Source organism: Copadichromis virginalis, linkage group LG11 (genome assembly GCF_057382275.1).
Source record: "Copadichromis virginalis isolate Kocher_CV1m ecotype Utaka linkage group LG11, C_Virginalis_male_GT1.1, whole genome shotgun sequence".
In the NCBI taxonomy this organism is placed as follows: domain Eukaryota; kingdom Metazoa; phylum Chordata; class Actinopteri; order Cichliformes; family Cichlidae; genus Copadichromis; species Copadichromis virginalis.
Genome location: NC_140628.1, coordinates 21,291,844 through 21,318,162, shown reverse-complemented (window position 1 = coordinate 21,318,162; position 26,319 = coordinate 21,291,844). Strand labels below are relative to the sequence as shown.

General features: G+C 38.7%; 4 protein-coding genes across 5 annotated transcripts in view; 1 reads left to right on the top strand and 3 right to left on the bottom strand.

Annotated features, from left to right (window-relative positions):
• osbpl3b (oxysterol binding protein-like 3b) overlaps positions 1–983 on the bottom strand; it is a 36,950-nt gene extending 35,967 nt beyond the window's left edge. For both annotated transcript variants that reach the window (XM_085473626.1, XM_085473627.1), the window contains exon 1: positions 781–983. The gene's annotated coding sequence lies outside the window, so the exon portion shown is untranslated. The remainder of the gene's footprint in view (positions 1–780) is intronic.
• A 1,870-nt stretch (positions 984–2,853) lies between these two features.
• Positions 2,854–3,919, bottom strand: LOC146698497 (uncharacterized). Its single transcript, XM_085472684.1, has 2 exons — positions 3,854–3,919; positions 2,854–3,777 (listed from the first exon to the last, which is right to left on the bottom strand). The coding sequence occupies exons 1-2, from the start codon at positions 3,917–3,919 to the stop codon at positions 2,881–2,883; spliced, it is 963 nt and encodes a 320-aa protein (XP_085328810.1). The 3' UTR covers positions 2,854–2,880.
• A 768-nt stretch (positions 3,920–4,687) lies between these two features.
• spmip4 (sperm microtubule inner protein 4) lies at positions 4,688–6,427 on the bottom strand. The gene is made up of 7 exons (XM_085472685.1): positions 6,324–6,427; positions 6,156–6,227; positions 6,012–6,041; positions 5,741–5,931; positions 5,582–5,670; positions 5,329–5,503; positions 4,688–4,831 (listed from the first exon to the last, which is right to left on the bottom strand). The coding sequence occupies exons 1-7, from the start codon at positions 6,425–6,427 to the stop codon at positions 4,731–4,733; spliced, it is 762 nt and encodes a 253-aa protein (XP_085328811.1). The 3' UTR covers positions 4,688–4,730.
• Positions 6,428–12,677: 6,250 nt separating this feature from the next.
• Positions 12,678–26,057, top strand: pde11al (phosphodiesterase 11a, like). The gene is made up of 20 exons (XM_085473625.1): positions 12,678–13,580; positions 14,337–14,495; positions 15,544–15,633; positions 15,833–15,973; positions 16,123–16,187; positions 16,342–16,474; positions 16,624–16,699; positions 16,785–16,852; positions 16,960–17,052; positions 19,071–19,121; positions 19,304–19,450; positions 19,533–19,640; positions 19,966–20,075; positions 20,156–20,246; positions 21,048–21,148; positions 21,381–21,458; positions 21,553–21,616; positions 22,502–22,576; positions 22,651–22,734; positions 22,826–26,057. The coding sequence occupies exons 1-20, from the start codon at positions 12,807–12,809 to the stop codon at positions 23,069–23,071; spliced, it is 2,754 nt and encodes a 917-aa protein (XP_085329751.1). The 5' UTR covers positions 12,678–12,806; the 3' UTR covers positions 23,072–26,057.
• Positions 26,058–26,319: the final 262 nt, after the last annotated feature.

The following is a 26,319-nucleotide window of genomic DNA, read 5'->3' as shown; positions in this document are numbered from 1 at the left end:
CTGTATATGAGCCACATAGATCTCTGACAAAACAGCTTTGAGTCACATTTTTTTTCACTGTGAAGTTGTGCCATAAGTCACTCTTATTCAGCTGGATTTATGAATCCTGCTCGGGTGCACTGATAACTACCATAAATATTGAATATTACATGTGAAACAAAGCAAAATCCTCCATAATCCTGTTTGCTTTGACCACTATCTGTTAAGCAGGAGATGCTGAGCTCCAGCCATGATTGAATCTGAAAATGGATATCACACACACCTACATCCACTCAGCATGAGAGATACACACAGTCATAAAGGCACATTATTCACAGTCCTGGCTTATGACTTGTCGCCTGTGAAGCTAATGAGTTCTACTGCATATTAGGTTTATCATAGAAACAACAGACCATCTTTTATAACTTGTAGAAGACTCAAGAATCTGGAGACCAAAGTGATCTATTGTTGTTCATATTGTCTCATGTCCAGACCTTTAAATAAACAAATAAATAAATATATAAATACCAGTTGCTTGTTAAACTATAGGACATAAATTTAAGGTCAAGCGCTTTTACATTTATCCAGTTTATCGATGGGTTGTTAAACTTTGATGACTCTGCTGAAGTGTTTCGAAGAACATTACAACTAAAGATTCACATGCACCTGATTTGTTCGGCTGAAAGATCATAATCAATCAAATAACTTCCAGAGGGTTTGAGATTCATCATTGCATAAGAGAAAATTACAAGGCCAAAGAGTTTTTTTTGGACGAGAGAGAGAGAAAGAAAACACACTCACCTTGAGCTACAGATGGACACGATCGGTGAACAGATGTTTAACTACAGGAAAGGCCACAGCCGGAGAAGAGATAGTCAATTTAGAGCCCCAACCAAACAGCCTAGCTACTCTACTATGACAAGTACACACATGCACCATCCAGCCGCGCTGAAAAGCATCAGTCTCTCCACCGCTGTACGGAGGAGGGAGATGAGAGGCGACTGACTGAGGCCAACTCCAATTAAACTGCAAAGCAAAGCTCGGCGTCAACTTAAAGGGGCGGCGTTTCTATCACTGACATGTTTCCGTGACGCATAGACGTGTAGAGGAGGTCCCCAAAGCGCAAGGACACAGTGTAGAAGTCTTCATATTTTACATGCAGTCCTGTTAATTAATGCGTTATAGTGGATCTTAGAGGATAAATATCTTATTTGACTTATTTTATTTTATTTTATTTGACTATTCACATTAGTAAATATCACAAAAATGGTTAAATAACTGTTATTAGAAGCGATAAATGAAGTTCAAACGACAAAAGTTAGCATATACCGCCACCTACTGGATACACTGCTGAATCACATCTGTGCTGTTAAACAGTCAAAGCGTCTGCAAACAGATTAAAATGCAAACATACAACAGTTGAGTAAATAGGTACGTTTTTCTATACATTTAAGTCATTTCACGTGATTTAAGTATAGACTTATTGCATAATTATGACAGCAGACAGAAACAGAACTCAACAAAAGCCATATAATTTTTATTTCCATCCCGTCGACAAACTGATATTGTCTCCATTATTAAACAGCAAACTGTGCATGTCTACTTTGCTTTGTGAGCCATTATTCTTTTTCAGTGAAAGTCTGAATGAGACGCTGTTGTATCAGTGAAGGCTGCAGGCTTGCACCTCAAGGACATACTGTCATAAAAAAAATCATTTCACACAAGTCAGCCTGACTGCAACAGATTTTGTGCAAAAGAGCCTTTTTTTTCCTTTCACAGTGGCACGCTGGAAGGTTACTGCGGCACCTATAATACACAGAGTTGGATTCCATAACACAGGCAGCACAATGCTCTGTTCTGCACTCTGTGTTACATTTGCTGGAAAAATCAGCCTCGTATTTTTCTCTCTCTCTCTCTGTAAAATTGGAAAGGTTACAGGGAAGACTAAAGTATTCATCTGTGCAGCATTATGAATCTGGTACAGCTGAATTGCTTCTGTGTGCACTGTGCAGGCTGGCTGAACTCACTGAAGTGAGCTTTGAAGGCTGTTGCTTTTATTTTACTTGATACAATTAGCCACAGCTTGTAAGAGACCAGTACTGTAAAATAAATCCTGAGCTCTAATGCAAATGAAATGTGGGAAAGTAAAGAGCAAATTAACAATGCTTCCGACATGGATGAAACACTTACTGTGCTCGCAGTAATATGTTTATTCTAATTAGCTTCAGTCTGAAAGAAAAACAAATTGCATTCTTATACAATTACAGAGAAACTTTAAATGTGACTATAGTCATATGAGGGATTGCACAAAATAGGCTGTATTCCTTATGGTCAGTCCATGAAAGTCCATTTTTAGTTGTGCCAAGAAGTCTTTAATGTGGGTGTTATGTAACAATAACCTATATTGAAACCTGTGATAAATTGCTCTATAGGTGCAATAATGCTTCTGAAAAACTGTCCACTGCATCTTTGGTTATGAAAAGTCACACTTAAGTAATGTTAAATACATGCAGTCATTTAAATTTTAATACTAAGTTACTTTCAGGATTCAGGTTATTAGAACTGCTATTGCTTTACTGAGATATTACAATTATGTTTATAAGGCCATATGGGAGCTGCAGTGGTTAGTACTGTTGCCTCACAGCACAAAGGCCCTGGGTTTCAATCCACCAGCTGGACAGGGCCTTCCTGTGTGGAGTTTGTATGCTCTCCCCGTCCTCAGGCTTCCTCCCACAGTCCAAAAACGTGTATGTGGTTAGGTTAATTGGCTGTAGGTGTAAATGTGAGAGTGGTAAACTGTCCAGGGTGTACCATGCCATTTCTCCTCTGACAGCTGGGAACAACTCCATCCATCCTTGCAATTCTGAATTGGGCAAGTGGGAAAAATGGCTGGATGGAAGGTCATCCATGGATGTAGTAGCAGTTAATCCCATAGAAGTTGTGTTTTTTCCCACAGACTACGTTGTCTCTAAGGTTCACAGCGGCATGAGTGATGGAGCTGTTGAACTTGCGATGAGCCTCTGACTTGCTGAATGAATGTTGAAGGTCTAATAGGGTCAGGGCTGCACCTGATTTACCCACAGTCCCAATGGAAGAACTGCCTGGCAGGACAGGAGAGCGTGGCATGATGCACGGATTAGAGTTGCCATGTAGCCGCTCTCTGTCCTCTGCTCCTGGTAACAATTTGGGATGTGATTCCCTGCCCGTCTGGTCTTTGTCTTCAAGTAGTGGACTACAGCTGGGTATATTTCTTCCAACTTTAAAAAGTTTTTTGTCATTTAGCACATCCTTTACACAGATGCTTTCCTCTCTGTTGACTTCTATCCCTCCTTGGGGATGTAGGCGGTTGGACAGGTCCCAGAGTTGCTCTGTGTTTGTGATCTGGGCAGCGTTAGCCTCTTGGTTGCTCTGTGACGGGGATCCTTGCATGACATTGTCAAACTGGACTTTGCAGTTTTCCCTCTTTCTGCCCTTATGCGCAGAGCATTTGCACTGAGCTTGCTGCTTGCGTAAGACCTCCTGGGACAGCTCAGTCTGCTGTGCCTTTGTGGAGTTAGTGCTGCACTTTGATTGAGTATGACCCATTTGGTTCAGATCTGGTGCCTCATTACGCATAGCTGTGATCTCTTGTGGTTGGTTCACAGCAGGCGAGGCAGTGCTTTGGTTTAGAGTTGGAGATGTATTTTGGAGTTCAGCAGCAGTGGGACTGCAGCTGCTCCTCCTGACATTGCTCCCCAGTCTTTTTCTACATCCTTGCCTTGCTTTAGAAGGAACAAACACAGGATGCGACCTTTCTTGCTGCAGGGAAAATAATTAGACTTATTAGTGTTCTGGTCTGTTAATGCTACCGTATAATAAATGCAATGGCTTTTACCAGGTTTGACGTGTGTGAATTAATCCCAGCAAAGTTAGTCATTTTTTCCTTGAAATCATCTGTCATAAAAGGATTTGCTGGCCCTGATCCTTAAAACAAGATTTCACATTAATGTCAGATTTTGGATTACTGCACAAAATACAATAACAACTGATTGATCATCAGTAAGTGTGAGAACCTCTGCGAGTCCTGTCAGTTTGCTGGTCTGGAGCATTCAGGTGTGTGTTTCTCAGTGAGAAAAGACATCAACAATGATCTCAGAGAAACAGAAAGATTGAACAAGTATGAAAGCCTCATCTCTCTAAAAAGAACACATCAAACCAACTGTTGGGTCCAGTGGTGGAAGGCTGCTGATTTGGACCTCAACCTAATTGAAATGCTGTGGCATGACATTAAGATAGCTGTGTATAAACGAAATTTCAAAAATCTCAGATTAACTGATGCAACATTGTAAAGAAGACTTGGCCAAGATTCCTCTACAATGATGCGAGAGATAAAATCATAAAGAAATGATTACTTCAAGGTACTGTTGCTAAAAGGTGCTTGACCAGATACTGAACCACAGGGTGTACTTAGTTTCTCCCCTCATTGCTTCTGCATTTTGGCTTTTTTTTGGTTAAATATATAACAGCACGGTGTAATATTTCATGTGCTGTATGTGAATAATTTAGAACCTGCTAAATACAAGATACAAAGATTTTTCATCAATTCAATTCAATTCAATTTTATTTATATAGCGCCAAATCACAACAGTTACCTCAAGGTGCTTTTTATTGCACAGTAGATCGTACAATAATAGATACAGAGAAAAACCCAACAATCATATGACCCCCTATGAGCAAGCACTTAGGCGACAGTGGGAAGGAAAAACTCCCTTTTAACAGGAAGAAACCTCCAGCAGAACCAGGGTCAGGGAGGGGCGGGGCCATCTGCTGCGACCGGTTGGGGTGAGAGAAAGAAGACAGGATAAAAGACATGCTGTGGAAGAGAGACAGAGGTTAATAACAGATATGATTCAATGCAGAGAGGTCTGTTAACACATAGTGAGTGAGAAAGGTGACTGGAAAGGAAAAACTCAATGCATCATGGGAATCCCCCGGCAGCCTACGTCTCTTGCAGAGTAACTAAGGGAGGATTCAGGGTCACCTGGTCCAGCCCTAACTATATGCTTTAGCAAAAAGGAAAGTTTTAAGCCTAATCTTAAAAGTAGAGATAGTGTCTGTCTCCCGAATCCAAACTGGAAGCTGGTTCCACAGAAGAGGGGCCTGAAAACTGAAGGCTCTCCCTCCCATTCTACTTTTAAATACTCTAGGAACAACAAGTAGGCCTGCAGAGCGAGAGCGAAGTGCTCTAATAGGGTGATATGGTACTACAAGGTCATTAAGATATGTCCTGATAGATAAAACTGATGAACTGAATACTTTTGATACTTTCTGTTTAACAAGGATTTATTTTTCAGTATTTTCACTTCTTACCTGTGTAGTGCATTTGGTAGGAAGTGACCCAAAGGGTCTTCTCCATGTTTTTCAGGATGTTGCTTGTCCTCTCCGATAGCGTCAAATCCCAGTCTCGAAGTTTCAGGTTGGGCAGCACCATCTTTGGGGGAGTGGGGTAGAAAACCTGGCTCTCTCCCTTCGCTGGTTTTGCATGCTGGTGGAAGGAGGAAGACACTTTATGCTTCGATTAACGTCAGTGAAACTGTGAAGTCACTGATATTTCATCACTCACATCAAAAAAGCCATGTTCTCCTGTCCACATAACAGCCTTCTTCCTTGTTTTCAGTGGTGTTTCTAAGCTCTCAAGTCTATATGGAGCACCTAGGTGTGAAAAAAGAAGCATCTTAAAGACCTAACCATTCTACCACTCCCTTTTATCAGAATATCACACCTTTAGTTTTGCTTAGCAGAGTGATATCAGGTGCACTATTTGGGATACTGAGGTTGAGGAAAGATTGAGACGCAGCTCTGACTCCTGTATGTGGGTCATCTGGTGAGTGGAAGGATGGGAACATTGCAAAACGAGAGATGTGCGATGAATAGGGATGCTCTTTTGGGATGGCAATCTTTATCATTTTCTCCCTATGAAAGGCACAAAGACAAGAAAGGGTCGAACTCTGTGCAAAAACAAATCAGTTTATCATTATGGAAAGAGTACTCACGCTATATTTATGTCCGTTGGTTTTGGTATTCTGGTAAAAAAAACACACAAAAAAACCCACCATCACTGTTATTATGTATCACCACAAACACAGGAAGAGGAAGTTTTTGATTATAATATTTATATAAAATCAGCAGCTACTTACAGTTGGTCATTAAGTCGAACATGACTTTTGTTTCTGCCATCACTGCTGTTACAGCGTTGATTGGTGATACTCCTGTGAAGGTGAAATAATTATATAATTATACTACATTTGATATATTACATTATAAATTCTAAGACTGTCTCATAATGAAGCCAGCATCACACTCACCCAGGTATGGTTCCTCCATAACCGCAGGGATAATGTCTATTTAAATCAGCCCTGAATCCACTGGTGAGTGAAGGCTCCATGTGGCTGCTGAAGACCTGACTCATAATCAGTGAATGTGAAGGAAGGATAAAGCCCTAAAACCCCCCACTAGTATAGAAGGACAAAGAGGCGATGTTTGTAATTGCACACAAGTTTAGCTTGAGACACAGTACTTAACAAATTTATTAGACCATCTGTCATAAAAGCAAGAAAACACACATATTTTAGAAAAAAATGTAAAAGTTTTTTTTTTTTTTTTTTTTTTACAAAAAATTATGTTGTTGCTTATTAGGAAAATCTAATGTTTCACTTCTCTGGATAGTCAGAAAGCATAGACAAGACGATTTAGCAAAGAACCTATTACTTAATTGCATCTTTAGGCACTTTATTGCTAGTAGCTATCATTTGTTTCTATGTCTTTAGATGAATCTATGAAAAGTGCCAGCAGTAACACTAGGGGATTCCCCCCCCCCCCCCCCCCCCCAAAAAAAAAAAAAAAAATCTACATCAGATGAACAGGATCTGCAAGTTAGGTCCTTAAGCAAAAGGGAAAAAATCCATGAAAGCCCTGAAACAGGACCGGAGAGATGCATCTGGCCTTTCGGTTGATCTGTTTACTGTCCTGAAATGATCTCAGTGGAAGTGTGGCTGTCAAGAAGCCCTCCTTAAGGAAGGGAAACAAGGAGAAGAAGGCTGAGGTACGGCAAATTCTACAATAACTCCCCTGAAAAAGAAAAGAAAAAAAGAAAAAAACAACAACCTGGCAACAGGTCTTATGGAGTGATAATTTCCAGCCATCTGCAAACCATGGGACAAAAAGTAGCTAACATCCAAAGAAAGGCTTTGAATCTCAAAGAAGCCTGGACAGCTACTTAAAGAAATAAAAATATCATTGGATCTATTTCCCATTTTCATAGAAAAACATTAAGTGAGGGGCGGCCTAAGACTTTTGTGCAGTATTTTATATATACAGCGACTAATCTTCTAGAGTATACTTGCTGTTTAATCATTAATTAATATAAATTACTATTTTCGTAATATTAACTTACCTGGACAGTGGTATAAAGGAAGTCCAGAGAAGTTCCGAGTATCTGTCTGTGATAAACACACAAATGTCTTGTTTCAAATAAAGGTGAACATTTTAAAGCCTTTTTTTTGACTGAACAGGAGGATCTCCTCTTTGCTTTTGACCAAAGAGGTGGGTTTGAATTCCTGGGACAGGCAGAGTGACAGTGTTACAAACAATAGGGTCAGAGTGAGCGACACCCAATCCAGCCCACTGTGTGTAGTACTGATGTCACTTAAAAGCAACTGTAAAACTAACCTAACTAAACACTGACTACTCTAAGACCAGTGCGATGTAATTTTTACAGTTCTTATTGTTCAAAAATCAAGTCTTGGCTGATTTACTAATATTACTTACAATCACTGCTGAGAACGCCCATCATCCAGTCATCCAGTGTGGATCTGATAATATTACGCATTCACAGCTCAGTGAATGGGTGCAAAGAAAATGAAGCTGGCTCTGACTAGCACACACCGACACCAGATACAAGCTGTGCGACTGGTGTTGGGTTGCAGGAGTCGTATTTCATTCCTGCGCAACACAAGGACTGAAATAGATCCAGATTATGTGCATTAGTGAATGCCCCCAAACTGTCCATCAAATGTAAGTGTTGGCATGCCAAAAAGTAACACGTGTGGGGCGTCGTTTGTAAAGTGAAACATGCTGAAATTAACAGCAACATTTTTCCACATTTAGCTCAAAACCTTACAAAAACATGATTTTTCCCGAGTCATTTTTTACAACATTTAGTAAAATGTTTGTAACTTTTCATATTTAAAACACAATTTTAAAAGTTAAATCTAAATGTTATATTTAAATCTAAATGTTAAATCTAAATGTTACAGGAAACCAAATATTTAGTTTCCTGTTTTCACTTTCCATGTTTCACTTTACAAACTGCGCCTCATAGTTTCTTGTATTTTTTTTATTTATTTATTTATTTATTTTTTAAGTTTTATTGAGTGATAGTGCTTTGGAGAAAACCTCTAAAGTTCTTTCAAAATTTTTCTTTGGACATTAGCTGCTTTTTCACTTACTTTTAGTCCAGTCCTTGTACCTGATTGTTTTCAGAGGAATGTCTAATTGTTAAATTAAGCCATTAAACACAGACCTATTCAGTCACTGAGGGGATTAACCAGTGTTATGTCTACACATAACAGGCAACAGTATCTGAATCTCATGTCCTTAAGGAATAGGAAAAAAATATCCAGCAAAGACTCAGGCAGGATCTGAGTGATGCATTTGGCCCTTGATCCACCTACTGTTCACTAGGTTCAACTACTGTCTCATAAGAAATGGGCTCAGTGGAAGGGAGGCTGTCATTAAGCTTTCTTAAGGAAAGACTCAGGTATGTCAGATTACACAAGAACTGCACAGAAAATTTGTGTCAACCAGTTTGATGGTTAGATGGATCAAGATTTGATTCAAGTTTAAATTGTTATCAATATGTACAGAGGAGATCAGGAGAGCGATACCACAGTGACTGTGTACAAAACACAGTGGAGGCTCCATCATGGTTTGGGGAAATATTTCAGGAAGTGTTGTTGGGGACTTGATGGAATTGATGGAATTATGAACACAGAAAAGTACAGACAGATTTTCATCCACTATGCAACAGCTTCTTTTTTCAATATGACAATGATGCCAAACACACTGTTAATGCAATAAAAGCATACCAGGATGGAATAACACACAATTAAACTGTGAGTCATGGAAAGGCCTCCCCAGAGCTCAGACCTCAACATTATTGAAGCAGTGTGGGATCATTTTGACAGAGAACAAAACAAAAAAGCAGCCAACATCCAAGAGGAGCTTTGAATGTCCTTCAAGAAGCCTGGGGAACTATTTCTGAAGACTTTAAAGAAATGACATGAAACTTTGCCTAAGAGAGTCCAGGCTGTGTTTGGATTATACCAAATATTGACTGCCAGCCTTGTTAGAATTGTACACACTGCTGTTTTACCATATACGTGGTATTTCCTTGTAAATTCCTGCACTTACTTCCTGTTAAAGAAATAAAGGTGATTGAAAAACTTTTATTCCTGCTGAGCCAGCTCTTTCATGTGTAATGATATCAAATTGATATCATCCTTCAATTTTCCTTTTCACACTTGTCCCCAAAACAATTACATTCGTTTTTAATTTGAAAACAAGATTTATGATATTAAACCCCCTGAAAATGTTTCTTTATTATGTAACATAAAATATTTATGGCTAAATAAGTAACTACAAAACATAGGCATATTACATTTAAAGCTGCTGTGATATGCTCTGCCTTTATGCACAGTGACCAAAAGGCCACAGCATTAGATTCCCATTCAGATGTTACTGGATCCAGATTTGCTTAATATGTGAAAATTATGGGAGAGACCTTTCCAGACCAGACCAACTCTCAAATAAAACAACAAAAATGGTTTGAACCACTGCAAACACTCTATTATTCATGCAGGGTCTTTTTTATGCCTAGTAGTAAGAAGTTTATTGAAGATACACTAAATCCAGAAACCTGAAAATTGCATTAAAATACCAGTTTTTCAATCAATGCGTGCGGCTGCCTTTTATTGAACGCGATTTGGACTGCTTTCCAAGCAGCAAACCTTGTTTGTTAACTCACAAGACCCATTCTGCATTCTGCTTTTTAATTGGGATTCTCAAGAGACCTTGTCCAAAGTCTCAGCAAAACATGCAAGTCCTATCAAGCAGCATAAGCTAAGTCCAGTAACCAATTACCCTGCTCTGGCCCAGCAGAGCTGCCGCTCTCTCTCCGGATTATAGTTCCCGCTGCTGCATTATAAATGTGCAGCTGCAGTGCTTTCCCTAATATTAGGTTATTGTGCAGATGGAAGTTGACAGTTAGTGGATGATTTGCAACAACAACAGGAAACCAGCCTTATCTGTAGCTCTCATGCCAAGAACTTCAGACACATTGTGAAAAATTAGCTCACCACTGTCATCATGTGACATTTGTTGATAAGATAAGATAAGATAAGATAAGATAAGATAAGATAACCTTTATTAGTCCCACACGTGGGAAATTTGTTTTGTCATAGCAGGAAGTGGACAGTGCAAAAGTTATATAGCAAAAATTAGAATACAATAGGAATAAAATACTGTACACAACTGTACAGAATAGAATAAAATAAAATACTATATACAGTAGAATAAATAGAATAAAATATACAATAGGATAAAAATAGAATACAAATGCTTTATACAACTGAGTAAAAATACAACTTTGTCAGAAAAAGACTGACTTCACAAAAAAATAACCTCACTGGTCAAAACCTGTTAAAAGAGAGCAGAAATTAAACTTCACCTTCTAACCTCTGAAAGCCACAAGTGAAGCTAAAGACTGTCAGTTCTCATCAGCTTTGCGGTGCCAATTATGTTGTAGTAATATTGCTTTTAGCAATTTTATTAAGCTATCTTACCCTGCAAACACAGCACAATCAGACACAAACAAAATTCAGCTTCAGTGCAAACAGATAAGGTCTTAGAATTACAGCCAGAAAACTTAATAACATCTAACAAAGTTAAAAATGTTCAAAGTTAAAAGCGAGGAAGTCTGCAACCAAGAAATGCCTTCATGAATGGAAACACAGAGATTGGTTTACAGCAAGATGCAAACCACTGTTTACACTCAGTAAAAAGTTAGACTTTGCCAAAAACCAGATAAAGGAGGCTGCATTATCTGACAAATGAAACAAAGACTAAACTGTACTAGAATAATGGGAGAAGAGAAGTATGGAGAAGGAAAGAAAAAGCTAATGGTTTGACAAACATGGTGACATGTGCATATATGGCTGCCAGTGGAACCGGATCACTGGTGTTTATTGATGATGTGGCTGCTGATTAAATGAGAAGTGCACAGGGCTATATTCCCTGCTCAAACAACACTTCACGGTGGGAAATGGATAATGACTTAAAATCAGATTTAGTGGTGTACAGAGGCAAAACGACAAAACTAAATAAATAAAAATGTTACTTTCTAACTGCTGAAAAAAGAGAATGTGTTGATGGTTGAAAGACAGACACACACACACTGACTCTTGCACTCGTCTTCAGTGCCCAGTTACAAATCCGTCCTTGTCTTGTTGGCGGACTATAAGCTTTCTGAAAGGACTTATGAAGACATCCATGATGTTTCTTTCATGTGAGCTAAGGATGAAAGAAAAAAAGATGAACCTGTGAACTCACACTTCAAAGCTCACAGCTCGGGAGAATTTTTCTTTAATTTCATGTTTCAGGAAACACACACACACACACACACACACACACACACACACACACACACACACACACACACACACACACACACACACACACACACATTTCACAATCACAGAGCACAGTGTGTGGGCTTGTGTGCATGTGTGTGTGTGTGTGCGTGAGACTCCAAGGTAACATAGGTGCATTTGTCAGTACAATGAAAATAGTTTTAAATAAAATTACACCATTTTTTCCTCATTTGCATAGAGTTGCTTGGGGAAAAATGTGGTAAATTAACAGATTTTATTTAAATGTTTTCATTTCATTCTCCAACTATTCAGTCACATTCTGTTAGCTGGGAGGCAAGTGCCCTTGAGTTATTCAGAGCTGTTCATAAAGCAAGTCAGAGCTCTATCTATCTATCTATCTATCTATCTATCTATCTATCTATCTATCTATCTATCTATCTATCTATCTATCTATCTATCTATCTATCTATCTATCTATCTATCTATCTATCTATCTATCTATCTATCTATCTATCTATCTATCTATCTATCTATCTATCTATCTATCTATCTATCTATCTATCTATCTATCTATCTATCCATCCATCCATCCATCCATCCATCACATTTAAAATACAATGTGCATGTTTACTTTGGCCATCTGTTCAAACAGCTTCATTATTTAAATGTACATTAAAAACAGCGTTTTTCCTGTAAATGTAACTGAAACATCACTGACTTTATGGTGAGCTGAGTGTCTCTGGTGGTACAGAATAAAGAGAGGCACTAAAGACACTGCCCTGCAGTTGTTTTTTCTTTTTTCTGTTTTTTATTGCTGGGGAGAATAGGCGCTGTGTTTTTCCACACCTCTGCATACTATTCCACAGAAATCCCCAGAGAAACAGCTCAATCTCTCGTTTGACGGACAGCTGTAGCTCGTCTCTTGTGAAAAGTGAATTTATTTGACCACTTCTGCTGCCTGTATTTTGGGGGAGAACAAGGGGAACTATACTGGGTCATACTAGGAATGCATATAAAAATGTTTTGAGCTCATCACTTCTCTGTGAAGCTCGAATGTAGCTGCCTCACTCCCTCACTCCCATCTAACTCCTGCTCTGTTACATTTAAGAATCTCATTTGGTCTTCACAGCTGCTTTCACTATGACAGCGTTTGACTTCTCGGATATAGAGGCGTTTTTGGATTGCCACCCGGATCTGTTCGAGGAGTATCTCGTTCGGAAAGCCAAATGTGACCAGGTTAGCAGGTGGTTGAAGGAGCATCAGCCGTCGAAAGTGTCCTCTGTCGAGGAGAAGCGGGGCGCTGCCATGGACCCACTGTGGCCGACCAGTGCTGACGGACTCCGGCGCAGATCGTCCCACATGGAGCTGCGACGGAACTTTGCTCGGTCCAAAGCCACCACTGCACACTGGACATACGACGAGCACGTGAGTTTGAGCGAACACGAGTCCCAGTCCAGCATGAGGCGCCGTGCGCTCCTGCGTAAAGCCAGTTCACTGCCTCCCACTACCGCGCACATCCTGAGCGCCCTGCTGGAGTCCAGGGTCAATGTGCCTCAGTACGCATCCAGCGCCATTGACTATAAATACAGACTTAAAGAAACCAACGAGAGGGAGTTTTTCTTAGAGCTCGTGAAAGATATCTCCAACGAGTTGGACTTAACAAATCTGAGTTATAAAATCCTGATCAATGTCTGCATTCTTGTGGATGCAGACAGGTGTTCGCTTTTCCTCGTTGAAGGACCCCCTCACAAGAGGACTCTGGTTTCCAAGTTCTTTGATGTGCATTCAGGCACTACAGTCAGACCATCATCTAGCACTCTTAACTCCAATGAAGTGCAAGTGCCATGGGGGAAAGGTATCATTGGATATGTGGCAGAGCACGGGGAGACTGTAAACATCTCAAACGCATATGAGGTAAAGTGTACACCGTTATGATCAATAGAATTTGTATTCTTAATTTATGTGCGTCCATTTAAGCTGGCGGATATCAGTACATGATGATGTCGGGTATTGGACCCGAGTTTTGTAGTAGTAAAAGAAAAATTTCTGCAATACACATCAGGTTTCAGGTCCACCTTCAGCTGCATTCCCAAGTTAAAAGCATCCACAAATGTGTGTCTTTTTCAAAGTAATGGGACTTTTTTGTTTTGGTTTTTGCCAGCAGAGGTATTCAGGTGTTGGCAAAACTATCCTACTCCTCAGAACTTCAACTGCGCACGTCGTTCCGAATACCAAATGCAGGTTCTTTTGGATACAAAAAATACAATAGTCAAAGAAAAGGAAAACCAATCACTATATTTTTCCCCCCCACAAACTAAATCTGGTATTATATGCTAGACTTGAGCACCACATCATTATATCATCGCCCTGGGCTGCTTGGGAAACTAAGGAAACATGCGATCTACTACTCCAGCAGCATAGGTACGTGCCAGTGAGGGGTACAAGAGTCTCTCTGCTTATAGTAAAAACAGTTTCAATCAACAGAGACTCAAATTTACAAGCCCAAGAGTCAGACCTAAACGCTGCGGATGCTTTATCATAGGCTTTACGAGACAAACGCGCATATGGTGAAGGAATGTAGAGCTGGGATGTGTGTGTGTGTGTTTTTTAATGTGGACTCCAGTCAATAAATATGTAATAGCCTGTATGTTTATATAACCACAATTCCAGGATCACCGCTTCAGTGATGAGATTGACAAGCTGACCGGGTACAAGACTCAGTCCATCCTCTGTATGGCCATCTGCAACAGTGATGGAGAAGTCATAGGTGTTGTACAAGCTATTAACAAAAATCCAATCGGCACCCCATTTACTGAGGATGACGAGAAGGTGAGGCTCTGTTATGCTGAAGAGAAGAAAATCATTCGCCTGTCGTACCAGCGGGCTTCACATTCATATTCATCTTCTTCAATATTACTTATCGCGCCATTAAGGGCATTTAACGAGGGAGTTAAATTTAACTGGTGCATCGTCTACCCCACCACCCAACACTAACACTTGCCATGCAACTGGAAATATTGTTTGTAATTTGCATCTTAATGGCTGCGGAGAGGGGTAAAGTGTTCCCTTGGAATCAAAACACAAGAAAATGGAAGAGAAGAGGTCAAGCTTTTACTCAAGCGTGGAGCATTAAATACGTTCGCCTGTGCATACACACAGTAAGAAAAGTGTTACTTTCAGTTGCTCCCTGTTCCAGTTGAAATGGGCTTACTAGAATATATGTGTGTTATAGCTTCATTTACGGCTCCGCTGCTTATGAGTACAATTTAATTCTCAGAGTTTGCTGACGAGACAATAATATTTCGTACATCCTGGAGATTGGAGGGTTTGGTAAAAACAAAACAAAGACAAAAAACTGCATCAATGCTGATATTTGCAGTTTGTAAAAATCACAAGTTTGCTTCTGCGTGCAGACCAGTTGCACTGACAAATTCATCCACAAGGTGGCAGAAAAAACTTGTGGAAATAAATGCATTGTGAATCCGTATAGTATGCTCTAACGCTCAACTTCAAAGAAGCTGTGAGAGATTTAAGCTTCTTTTTCAAGTGTATATAAAACAAAGCACTAAATATAACTTTGGCAGAGCAACCTCAGAAACTATTTTTCAGCAACAAAGACTGTAAAAATAGGGAGGAGAAAAAGCTTCATCCGGCAGCTTGTCCAGACATTTTAAGGCCTTTGATGTCTTACTAAGTCTCTTTCTCTGAATCAGTACTTCATTAACAGCAAATCTATTTGAGAGAAATTTGCACTGAGAAGCAGCTGACTCCATCATGATCTTTGTATGCGCATTTACTCTTTCTGGTTCTCTTATTCGGCTTTATGTCATGCAGACATTGTGCATGCCTTTCTCCACTTTTTTGTGTTTTCATTCAGGTGCTGCAGATGTATCTACCATTCTGTGGAATATCGATTTCCAATGCTAAGTTGTTTTCAGAGTCTCGCAAGGAGTATGAAAGGAGCAGGGTGAGAAGTTTTAAACTGTGCTTTTACAAAAACATAACTGAACACAATAATCACTCCAAAACACATTAACATGCTGTATGCTTGCCTTTCACAAGTTAGGCTTACATTAACTTCAGCAGCGTGATATTCTATCAGGAATGTGGAAATATGTTTGTGTAATGAACAAATGAAGTTACGGTGTTTATTGTTGCTGCTACAGGCTTTGCTGGAGGTGGTCAATGACCTGTTTGAGGAACAGACCGACCTGGAAAAGATTGTCAGGAAGATCATGCAGCGAGCGCTGACTCTGCTGCAGTGTGAACGTTGCTCTGTGCTTCTTCTGGAGGACATTGACTCACCTGTGAGACCTTTCTTTTCCCATTTCCTCACAGATTCATCTGCTGCTTGATTTTCAGTGTATAACTAAACCAAAGTCATTATAACCTTTTTTTTTTTAATTTGCTGAATGACTTTATTTCTGATTGCAGTGATATATGATTTTTCTCATAGGTTGTGAAGTTCTCAAAGACATTTGAACTCATGTCTCCTTTGTGCAATGTGGACCGTGACATCAGGTTAAGGAGATTTTGCTCATAGATCACTACTGCAGAATTACAATAAACACAAATATGATTAACATTAAAAGAAGACTTGCATTTCACTGTGATAAAATTTGTAGTCAGTGTTTCTGTATATTAATGTTTGACTGTTGCTTCCTCTTTGTAATAGTGCCCACATCAGCATGGAGAAGTTATCCTGTTCTGACTGGCTAATCAATAACAGTATTGCTGAGCTGGTGGCTTCAACAGGACTGCCTGTTAACATCAGTGATGTGTGCCAGGACCCACGCTTTGATGCTGAGGTATACACAGTGTAGTGTATTTATCAGATCTGAGGCTTTTATTTAAAAAACAGTCAGATAATATGAGTCATTTGCACCGTTGTTATCACTGCAAGAATATCAGTTCCCCCCCCCCCAAAAAAAGTAAAAAATGGCTTCTCTCTTTGCAGGCAGATCAAGCTTCAGGGTTTCATATCAGATCAGTGTTATGTGTTCCTATCTGGAATCGAACTCATCAGATAATTGGTAAGTGAACCAGAAAATAATCAGTTTTGTTTCACTGGAAACGAGTCCTCATGTTATAGTCATGATTTATGTATATTTTCCACAGGGGTTGCACAAATTCTGAACCGCCTGGACAGGAAGACCTTCGATGATGCAGATCAGAGGCTATTTGAGGTTAAGCTACACTAGCAACCTTCTGTTTGGTCTGCACTGTGACACTGTAGATCCGCAGGTTCTTTTCATGTTTCATATTTTTCCTCTGGCCTGTTGTTTGTGTGCAGGCATTTGTGATATTCTGTGGCCTTGGAATCAACAACACAATGATGTACAATCAAGTTAAGAAGACATGGGCTAAACAGTCTGTAGCACTGGATGTAAGCCTGTTCTTCTATCCATCACTCTATGTCTCTCTGGAGGATAAAAGATATTTATGTATCTTTTTCTATACAATAATTTCTTTTTTTTTGTCATGTGCCAGTTTTCTTTTATGGTAAATGGCCTGTATTTGTACAGCGCTTTACTTTATGTTTTCTTTTATGTTTTGATGATTCCATGTAATCCATCCATCCATTTTCTTAACCAGTTCTCTAACTAGGGTTGCAGAGGAGCTGAAGCCTTTCTAGTTGACACAGGAGAGTGGTGGTTTACACAAGTTACCAGTCTATCAAATGGGTAGTATAATCTGATATCAATTCAAATCAATTTTATTTATATAGTGCAAGTTCACAACTATAGTTGCATCAAAGTAAGAGTAAAGACCCAACAAAATTAGAAAGAAAACCCCATCAATCACACAACCCTAAATAAGGAAGCATTTTATAAGAGTACGAAGGAAAAAGGGAGCCTGAAAGCTGAAGGTTCTGCCTACCATTCTACTTTTAGAAACTCTACAAATAAAAAGTAGGCCAGCAGCCTGATAGAAAGGTGAGCTGTTAGGAAAATATGGTACTGTAATTTGATGTATATTTACTACTACCTTCTATTTACATTTACCTGATTACTTTGTATGTAAGGAAATTTATTTTTAATTCTATTCTAAATTTAACAGTGAGCCAGTGAAGAGAAACTAATATGGGAGATATATGATCTCTCTTTCTGGTCCCTGTCGGTACTCTTGTTTTGGATCAACTGAAGGTTTTTTAGGGAGCTTTTAGAGTGCCCTGAAAATAATGAATTACAAGAGTAATAGTATTAGATAAGTGCATGAAGTAGCTTTTCAGCATCACTTTGAAACAGAATATTGCTAATTTTAGAGATTCAGGACAGTGTGAATGAGTAAATAAAGCTGAGTGTCATCTGCATAGCAATGGAAATATCTGTAATGTCTTCTAAATATACAGCCTAAGGGAAGCATGTAAAATATTAAAAGTATTGATACCAGCATGCAACGCTGTGGAGCTCCATGACTAACTTTTATGTGTAACTCTCCATTTACACACACAAATTGGAATCTATCAGATAGAGTCGCGCTATTGCAGAGCTGGATTCCTTTAATACTTTCAGTGTGTTCTGATCTCTGCAGTAAAATACTATGGTCAATGGTATCAATAACAATATAAGCTGTAGCAATAATCCAATCAACTCTTATTCATAAATGGGTCTATATTTATTCTGGGGAAAAAGCAAACTTCAATAAACTTAATGCTAAATCTTACAATTCCAAAACTGTAAGATATTACAAATTACTAAGCAATTTGGGAGCAGTATTAGAAATACAGTATGTGGTATATACGGGAAAAAATAATAATTTTCAGTGACACTACTCTGAAATGAAAACATATTTTAGGACACACGGTAAAATGAATTCAAACTACCTGTATGAGAAATTATCGATTCCAGAAAAATGCTGTGTCACCACTGTTACTGCTAATCTTAGCAGAGGCTCTTTACATTCATTGGTGTCTCAGTCTGCGTTCTGTTCCAGTGCCCAGTATCTAACCTGAGCAGTCACATTATCCTCAGAAAACATGATTCCTCTTCTTTACCATAAATATTTTAGTTGCTTTTAAATTATTAATGATAAATACACGTGCAGGTCTGCTCAGTTTTCATCAAGGACAACAAACACAGCTGTATTTCTGTCACACAATCTTTGATGTTTCTTTCATCACCTGATGGATTTTTTTGTGATTAGAGACGCCAAAATATAGCAACAAATTGGCTTTAAAAGCAGATACATATTTACTTTGATCTGATTACATAGGACGGTGAATACAGATAAAAAAACATCAACACTCTTGGTAAATATTAATTATCTTTTTTAGCAGTGAGTGTACATTAGAGAGCTAGTCTTATGTTATTTAGGCCATCCCCTCATGACATCACCTCACTATCTGGGACAGTTTTTTTTTTTTTAATACATCAGTGTTTTGCATTATTTTCTGTTTTTCAGATGTTGTCCTATCACGCTACCTGCTCCAAGGTGGAAGTTGACAGACTGAAGGTAATCCTCAGAACTAATCAAATAAAAACATTATATAATGCATAAAGGCACTATACCAACATCAGGAAAATAGTGAAATGTGTCAGTAGATAAAGGTGCAACGTAAACCGGAAGGCTGTTTGCCTATGCTGTCATCCTTCAGTGGCACTCTGTGACTGACAGCACTGTCCTCTCCCCCTAAGGCTGCCAAGATCCCCCTGAGCAGTGAGTTAGGCATTGATGAGTTTCACTTCAACGACTTTTCATTGGACAACGACGCCATGATCACGGCTTCTCTCAGGATGTTTCTGGAACTTGGTGTTGTCCAAAAGTTTAAAATTGACTATGAGGTAAGGCCATGAAATGTGCCCTGTAATATGTTTATCCATCCATACATAAACATGATCATACCTTCTGTATATCTGTCTGTAGGTTTTGTGCCGCTGGCTTCTGACTGTGAGGAAGAACTATCGAACTGTGGCATACCATAACTGGAGGCATGCTTTCAATGTGTCGCAGTGCATGTTCGTTATGATCACGGTAAATTTTAACATAGAGCAAAAAAAGTCAGATGTATATCTTACAGAAGCAATGATGTAAAGTTGTTTTGCATACCCACAAATAGATAGATCTATGGAATAAACTATATAAAAATTTCTAAGAGGTATATCCAAGGTATTTCTAAGAAGTCATATGGTGGTGGATTTGGTCTCTTATTGCTTAGGGTTGCTTCTATGTCCTATCCTATCCTAACTGATGCAAAATATCCTATAAAAGTACGTTAAATATTTAGTTAAAATAAATGAAACAGAATAGATTTAAAATTACTCAGTAAGAATGTGGCCATCTGCTTTGCATTGTGTAGACAGCAAGTTTCCAGGATGTCCTGTCAGATGCAGAGATATTGGCACTGATGGTTGGCTGTTTGTGCCATGACTTAGACCACAGAGGCACCAACAATGCATTTCAAGCTAAGTACGCCACAGAGGCCTGTGGATTTTGGAACTGGTGTCTTGTTAATGCAGAGAAGTGTAACTACTCTGTTGTTCCTGCAGGACAGGTTCTGCTCTGGCCCTGCTTTACGGGACATCAGCCACCCTGGAGCATCATCACTTCAACCATGCAGTCATGATCCTGCAAAGTGAGGTCAGGCTAATATTTTTCTATTTTTTGATAAATTCCATGTAATTCTTATGTTTTTGCAGAGGTTTCTTTTTTTTTATCTTAATAGTTTGCTTTCCTTGTTCAAGGTTCTGTAACTTCCAACTGATAAAAGAAAATAATATTTACTTAATCCTTAATGAAATCTTGATGATTAATTTGAATAAATAACGTCATATGGTGTCAGTTAGATAGATAAATTAATATTTTTTTCTTTATTTTCTTATAGATAGCGGTTTGAATATGAAACGAAAATACCAGAGTCAAAAAAAAAAATCAAGGACAGACATTGGTGTATTTTTGAAATGTTATTTAATCAGCTCAATTGTGGATCAGTAATACATGCTATGGCCTGAGGCTAGTCGGCAATTTCTGTCCCTTTAGATTAAACTAAACATCAGCTCAGCAAGAAAACACATTCAAAATAACAGAAAACACAAATGCACAGACTTCATTCAATTTAAAAGTGTTGGACTGAGACCATTAGGCTAACAGAAAGCCACTGTTTAAAGAGTTCGAGTAAAGTCGAGAGGCTGCTTTGTCTCAGGTGAAAATCAGTTTGATCATTGGGATCCGTGTTTTTTTATCGATTTCTTTTAGCAGCGGACAGAGAAAGTCCAAACACGCTGCTAATTAACATTTCTAAAGGGAGCTTCTTTTGACAGTGAGCAATGACTTTACCGGTGCATTGGATTTAAGGAGACATTTTAGCCACTATTACTCATCCTCGTCTGCTTTTGCGTGTGTACCCACTGTATTGCATGCTATTGTGTTTTTATTTCACAGGGTCACAATATCTTTGCAAACCTAAGCTCTAAAGAGTACAGCAACATGATGCAACTATTGAAGCAGGCTATTCTCTCCACAGACCTTACTTTGCACTTTGAGTAAGTGTTGCTTTTTTTTCCTCACGGCATTCAAGGCCAAAATAGTTTGTGACTTGTAAACTTACATACATCATTATAAATTATTGGATGTATTACCATATTCTGAACAATAATTTTCACATTTTTTTGTCATTACAAAGCTCTTCCACTTGGGTGGTTACCAAGATGGGGAGGGGGACAAATTGTGCTTCAACTTTTTTTTCTGTCCTTGATTATCTCTTTTAATTGCAAGGCGCAGAACCAAGTTTTTTGAATATGTTCTGTCTGGAGAGTTCAGCTGGACTGATGAAGGACACAGAGAAGTTCTCAGGTTTCTACATTTATATACAAATAAATCAAAATAACACAAACTATAACTGAATTTAAAAAAAAGAGATGGAAATGAGCTTTAATGTCATCAACAGGTCTATGTTGATGACAGCATGCGATCTGGGTGCAGTCACTCGTCCCTGGAAGATATCCAAACAGGTTTGAGCCTTTCACTATCCCTTCATCCAGGCTGCTAATGTTTTAATCACTGATAGTAATTATTAACGCAGCTGCTCTTGCTATGTATGGGTCCGAATGGCCGGAAAGGATGCTAGGTTGTGTACATGACCTTATACACCAGGGCATTGTGATATTGTTAGAAGCTGCATTTATAATAATCCTTATTGTGATACATCTTCTTTTTTCCCCCAATATATGCTAAGAAGTACATAATTGGAATACAACCAAAGAAGGTCTTTTCCATACACTCCGGAATATGCACTTGCTTCCTAGTGGCCCTGAGCCATGGCTATATTAAGAGGATTCTTATAATATATCCATGTCATGAATATGTTACAGGTACAGGACACTGGAGGATAGATTAGATTAAAAAATCCATCTAAGGTAGTGCCACAAACATCGCTTCAGTTTCTTTGGGACTTTTCCAAAAAGAGCATAAGGGCACTTCCTAAAGGCCATTTAAAAAGTTTTTTTTTGCATCCTTGACCCATACAGTTGTTCTATCTAGGTCAAGGATGCATGTTTCCTAGAGCTTTCTCATTAAATTAAATTAGCTCACTAATCCATTTACTTAATTTTACTTGGACACAAACACTCATTTGATTTTTTTTTATACACAACCAAATTATATTTCCAAAGCTTAGTTTACAGTCCTGTGCATGTGGTTTTTTTTTTCTAAAATAATGCATGTGATGCGTTAGCATGACCCATAATAGTACCATACTAATAGAAAGATAATTGTTCTTCTCATTTAATTTAAATTAAAATAAGGACAAAATAACAAAGTACGTTTAAGCCATTATTAACAGCAAACTGGTACATCATTTTTAGAGTTAACTAATTTGTTTCCCTCGATCTGCACAGGTTGCAGAGCTGGTTACAAGTGAATTCTTCGAGCAAGGTGATAGGGAGAGGTCAGAGCTTAAGTTAATCCCAGCAGTAAGTAAGGAAGCTTTAAAAGTCAGTCACACAATTTTCCACAATTTTCTTAATATAACTAGATCTCTCTCTAGGCAATCTTTGACCGCAATCGCAAAGATGAACTACCTGCCTTACAGCTTGAATGGATTGATGGGATCTGTAAACCTCTTTACCAGGTCAGACAACCCTTTATGATTTAAGTTAAGCATTTAGGTCTTATGAAAAGGTAATAGTAATTAAACTATTAATATCATTCTTTCTCTCCAGGCACTGCTGAAACTCAACAGAAAGTTACAGCCAATGATGGATGGCATCGATGCCAATCGAAAGAAATGGCAGGATCTCTGCTCATCCTATCAGCAGACACGCAGAGCTTCGGTGTCTAATCAGAGTACAGAATCAGGTCAGAACACTGAGTCAGGTGAAGAAGATGGAGAAAACAATGAAAACCTAGAGTCTAGAGAAACTGCGAAGCCAGTCGAAAACTCAGTGTTTGGGTCAAAGTGCAGTTAGGATCAAAGATGCAGAGAAAACAAGGAGATGGAAACATAGCATCTGCAGGAAAGAAGTAAAATAAGCTAAGTGTTTGGCAAGCTTTGCATTAAGTTGAAAACATTCAAATGTCCTCTGATTTGATGAGAAATGCACTACCCACTATTGGTAAATGAAAAGCAGCTTTCATCTGCTAGGTGTCCCAAGCACTACGTTAAACTCAGGACTGAGCTTTATCCCTACTGGTCAGACTCCCTCAGACCTCCCTCAGCTCTCAGATGTAACTGAGAGCTTGTCATGGGATGAATGAGAATTGAATAAGAATGAAGGATGAATAAGAAACCAAAGAAGGTCTCTTAATATTATAATATTTTTAATGGGAACTGTGTTAGAAATCCCAAAACTATTGGAATGCCTTTACAAAACAAAAAAGAATCACTGTGACAAATCATATAAATTGCCATTATGAATGTTTACTGGAGCATGATTGTGTTCTGGATAAGGCTGTGGTACCTCAGTTGCAAGTCTTTGGCTATATGGTGTAATTTTCAGTGTTTGTGGGTTAATTGAACTGTTTGGCCAGCCGCTTGTTGTGTGCAACACGTGTATTTTCTGGGGGAAAACAGGCAGATATGCGTCAAAGACTCAAACAAGAGGTCAGGGTTAAAATTTAAAGTCTGCTGGCTTGTTGTATGCACGTGTCTCTCTGTGTGTGTGAGTCTGTGTTATATCATGGTTAGGTAGTTATTTAATGGGTCTTAAAATAATTTATTGCAGTGGGATAGTTTAATTTCCAGTCTCATAAAATGTTTAATGAATGCTCACTTGATTGAGAAAAATACATGAATGCCTATAAGTCCATGTCCATGTGTTCAGTTCAGTGTTAGATCTACTTTCTCTTTACATGTGCCCCAACTGTATGCTACTAATTTTATTGTTTACTGTCTTTAAACTACACACAGTGGGATGAGTTTGTCTTACTCTCGCTAAAAAAGAAGACTCCTCAGTGCCCGTACTATGGCCTTTACAAGATTTCGGTGTTGTACATATAAAATATGGAAAAATATCCAACTGGAAGTTTCATAAAGCAGATTGTGTACATACAGTATATACGGTGCCATGAAAAGTATTTTCCCCCTTACTGATTTCTAAGCTTTGTGTATTTTTGTCACACTTACATGTTTCAGATAATCAAAGAAATGATAAATGATGACTTCATTTATTAAGGAAAAAAGCTAGCCAAACCTAATCTATGTGAAGTCATGGCCTGCCTCATTGAAAATAATGAAAATCATGAAAATAATTTGATTAACCGCGTTTTCATATAAAAGAAAAAAGCTGAGTCCAGTTTCATGAGCTAAACCCAGAACTGATTACCAGACCTGTTGAATCAAGGAATCACTTAAATGGAACCTATTTGACAAAGTGAAGTAGGTTAAAAGTCCTCAAAAAGCAACAGCTGAGAAACAAAGTCACTGATATCTATCAGTCTGGAAAGGGTTACAAAGCCATTTCTAAAGCTTTAGGACTCCAGTGAACCACAGCGGTAAGGACAGCACTATCCACAAATTGAGAAAACTTGGAACAGTGGTGAACCTTCCTAACAAAATTACTCCAAAGAACCCAGAACTGCATCTAAAGAACCGCAGGCCTCACTTGCCTCACTTGCTTCACTTCAGGTCAGAGTTCATTATTCAACAATAAGAAAGAAACTAAACAAAAATGACATCCTTGGGAGAACTCCAAGGAGTACACCACTGCTGACCAGGAAGAGGACATAGCTGAGCTCACATTTGTCAAAACTCTGTGGACTGATGAAGCAAAAGTTGAACTTTTTTAAAAGGTTTGAGTCCCATTACACCTGACATAAAACTAACCATCATTTCAGGAAAAGAACACATCATGCCAACAGTCAAACATGGTGGTGGTAGTGTGATGGTCCGGAGGTGCTTTCTGCTTCAGGACCTGGACGACTTGCTGTAACCGACTGAACCATGAATTCTTCTGGTAAACCCTGGAGGAGAATGTCCAGCCATCAGTTTGTGCTCTAAAGACAATGCAGGACAGTGACCCAAAACACGCCAGCAAGTCCAATGGCTCCAAAAAAAAAATAAAAAATTGAAATCCAATTGAGATGCTTTCTTCATGCATCCTAACTCTACAATCTGTCTGAATAAAAACTATTCTGCAAAGAAGAGTGGGCCAGAATTCCTTAATAGCAATGTGAAAGACTCATTGCTAGCTATCACAAATGCTTAATTTCAAGTCCTGCTGCCAAGGGTGGCACAAACAGCTACTTTGCTTAGGAGCCAATTAATTTTTCAAATACGGCTGGGTAGGTACGGATGGCTTTTAGTAAATGAAATCATTATTTTTAAACTGCATTTTGTATTTACTCTGGTTATCTTTTCCTAATTTTATAATATTGAAATTTGTTTGATGGTTTGAAACATTTAAGTCTGAGGAATACTAAAACTAAGAAATCAGGAATAGGGCAAATACTCTTTCATGGCACTTTACACTATGCTTTCATTTATTTGCCGATGCATGGTGATTGTGTTGAAACTGCATGCATCATATTTAATATTGACGCTGGACATTATCTCGATGCCTTCGACTGCCCAATGAGATTTGTTTTGCATGAAAGTATTACAACGGAAATACGAAATGTTGCTACTGCACTACTGTTGTCGAGAACAGATACAGATTTCTATTTTAGATCACAAACTGTACCAAAATGATACATTCATTATTTTTCATACACCAGGCTCTATATTTATAATTATTCCCTAAAATAAATTCTTAGAGAAGACAGGACGGCGTTTCACTTCAGACAAAAAGGAGAGGCAAGTTTTAAATGTGTCTCCATCTGGTTTTGTGAATAAAACTCTGTGGCATGAAAACTGTTTGTTTGGTGTTTATGTAACCAGAGTTATGTCATAGCTATTGTTTAAAATTACAGTAGCTGCTTCTTTATATCAGACCGTCTGACAATTGTGAAGTTTACTGACATGGGGCAGGGATAGCTCAGTAGGTAAAGTGGTCGCCCCATGATCGGAAGGTCGGCGGTTCGAATCCACTTAACGGCTACCCTGAGGTACCCCTGAGCAAGGTACCGTCCCTACACACTGCTCCCCGGGCACCTGCTTAGTGGGCTGCCCACTGCTTCACTGAGTGAATGGGTCAAATGCAGAGAAAAACAAGTAATTTCCCCATGGGGATCAATAAAGTATCCATTATTGTGCTACTTCCTTATTATTCAGAAGGAG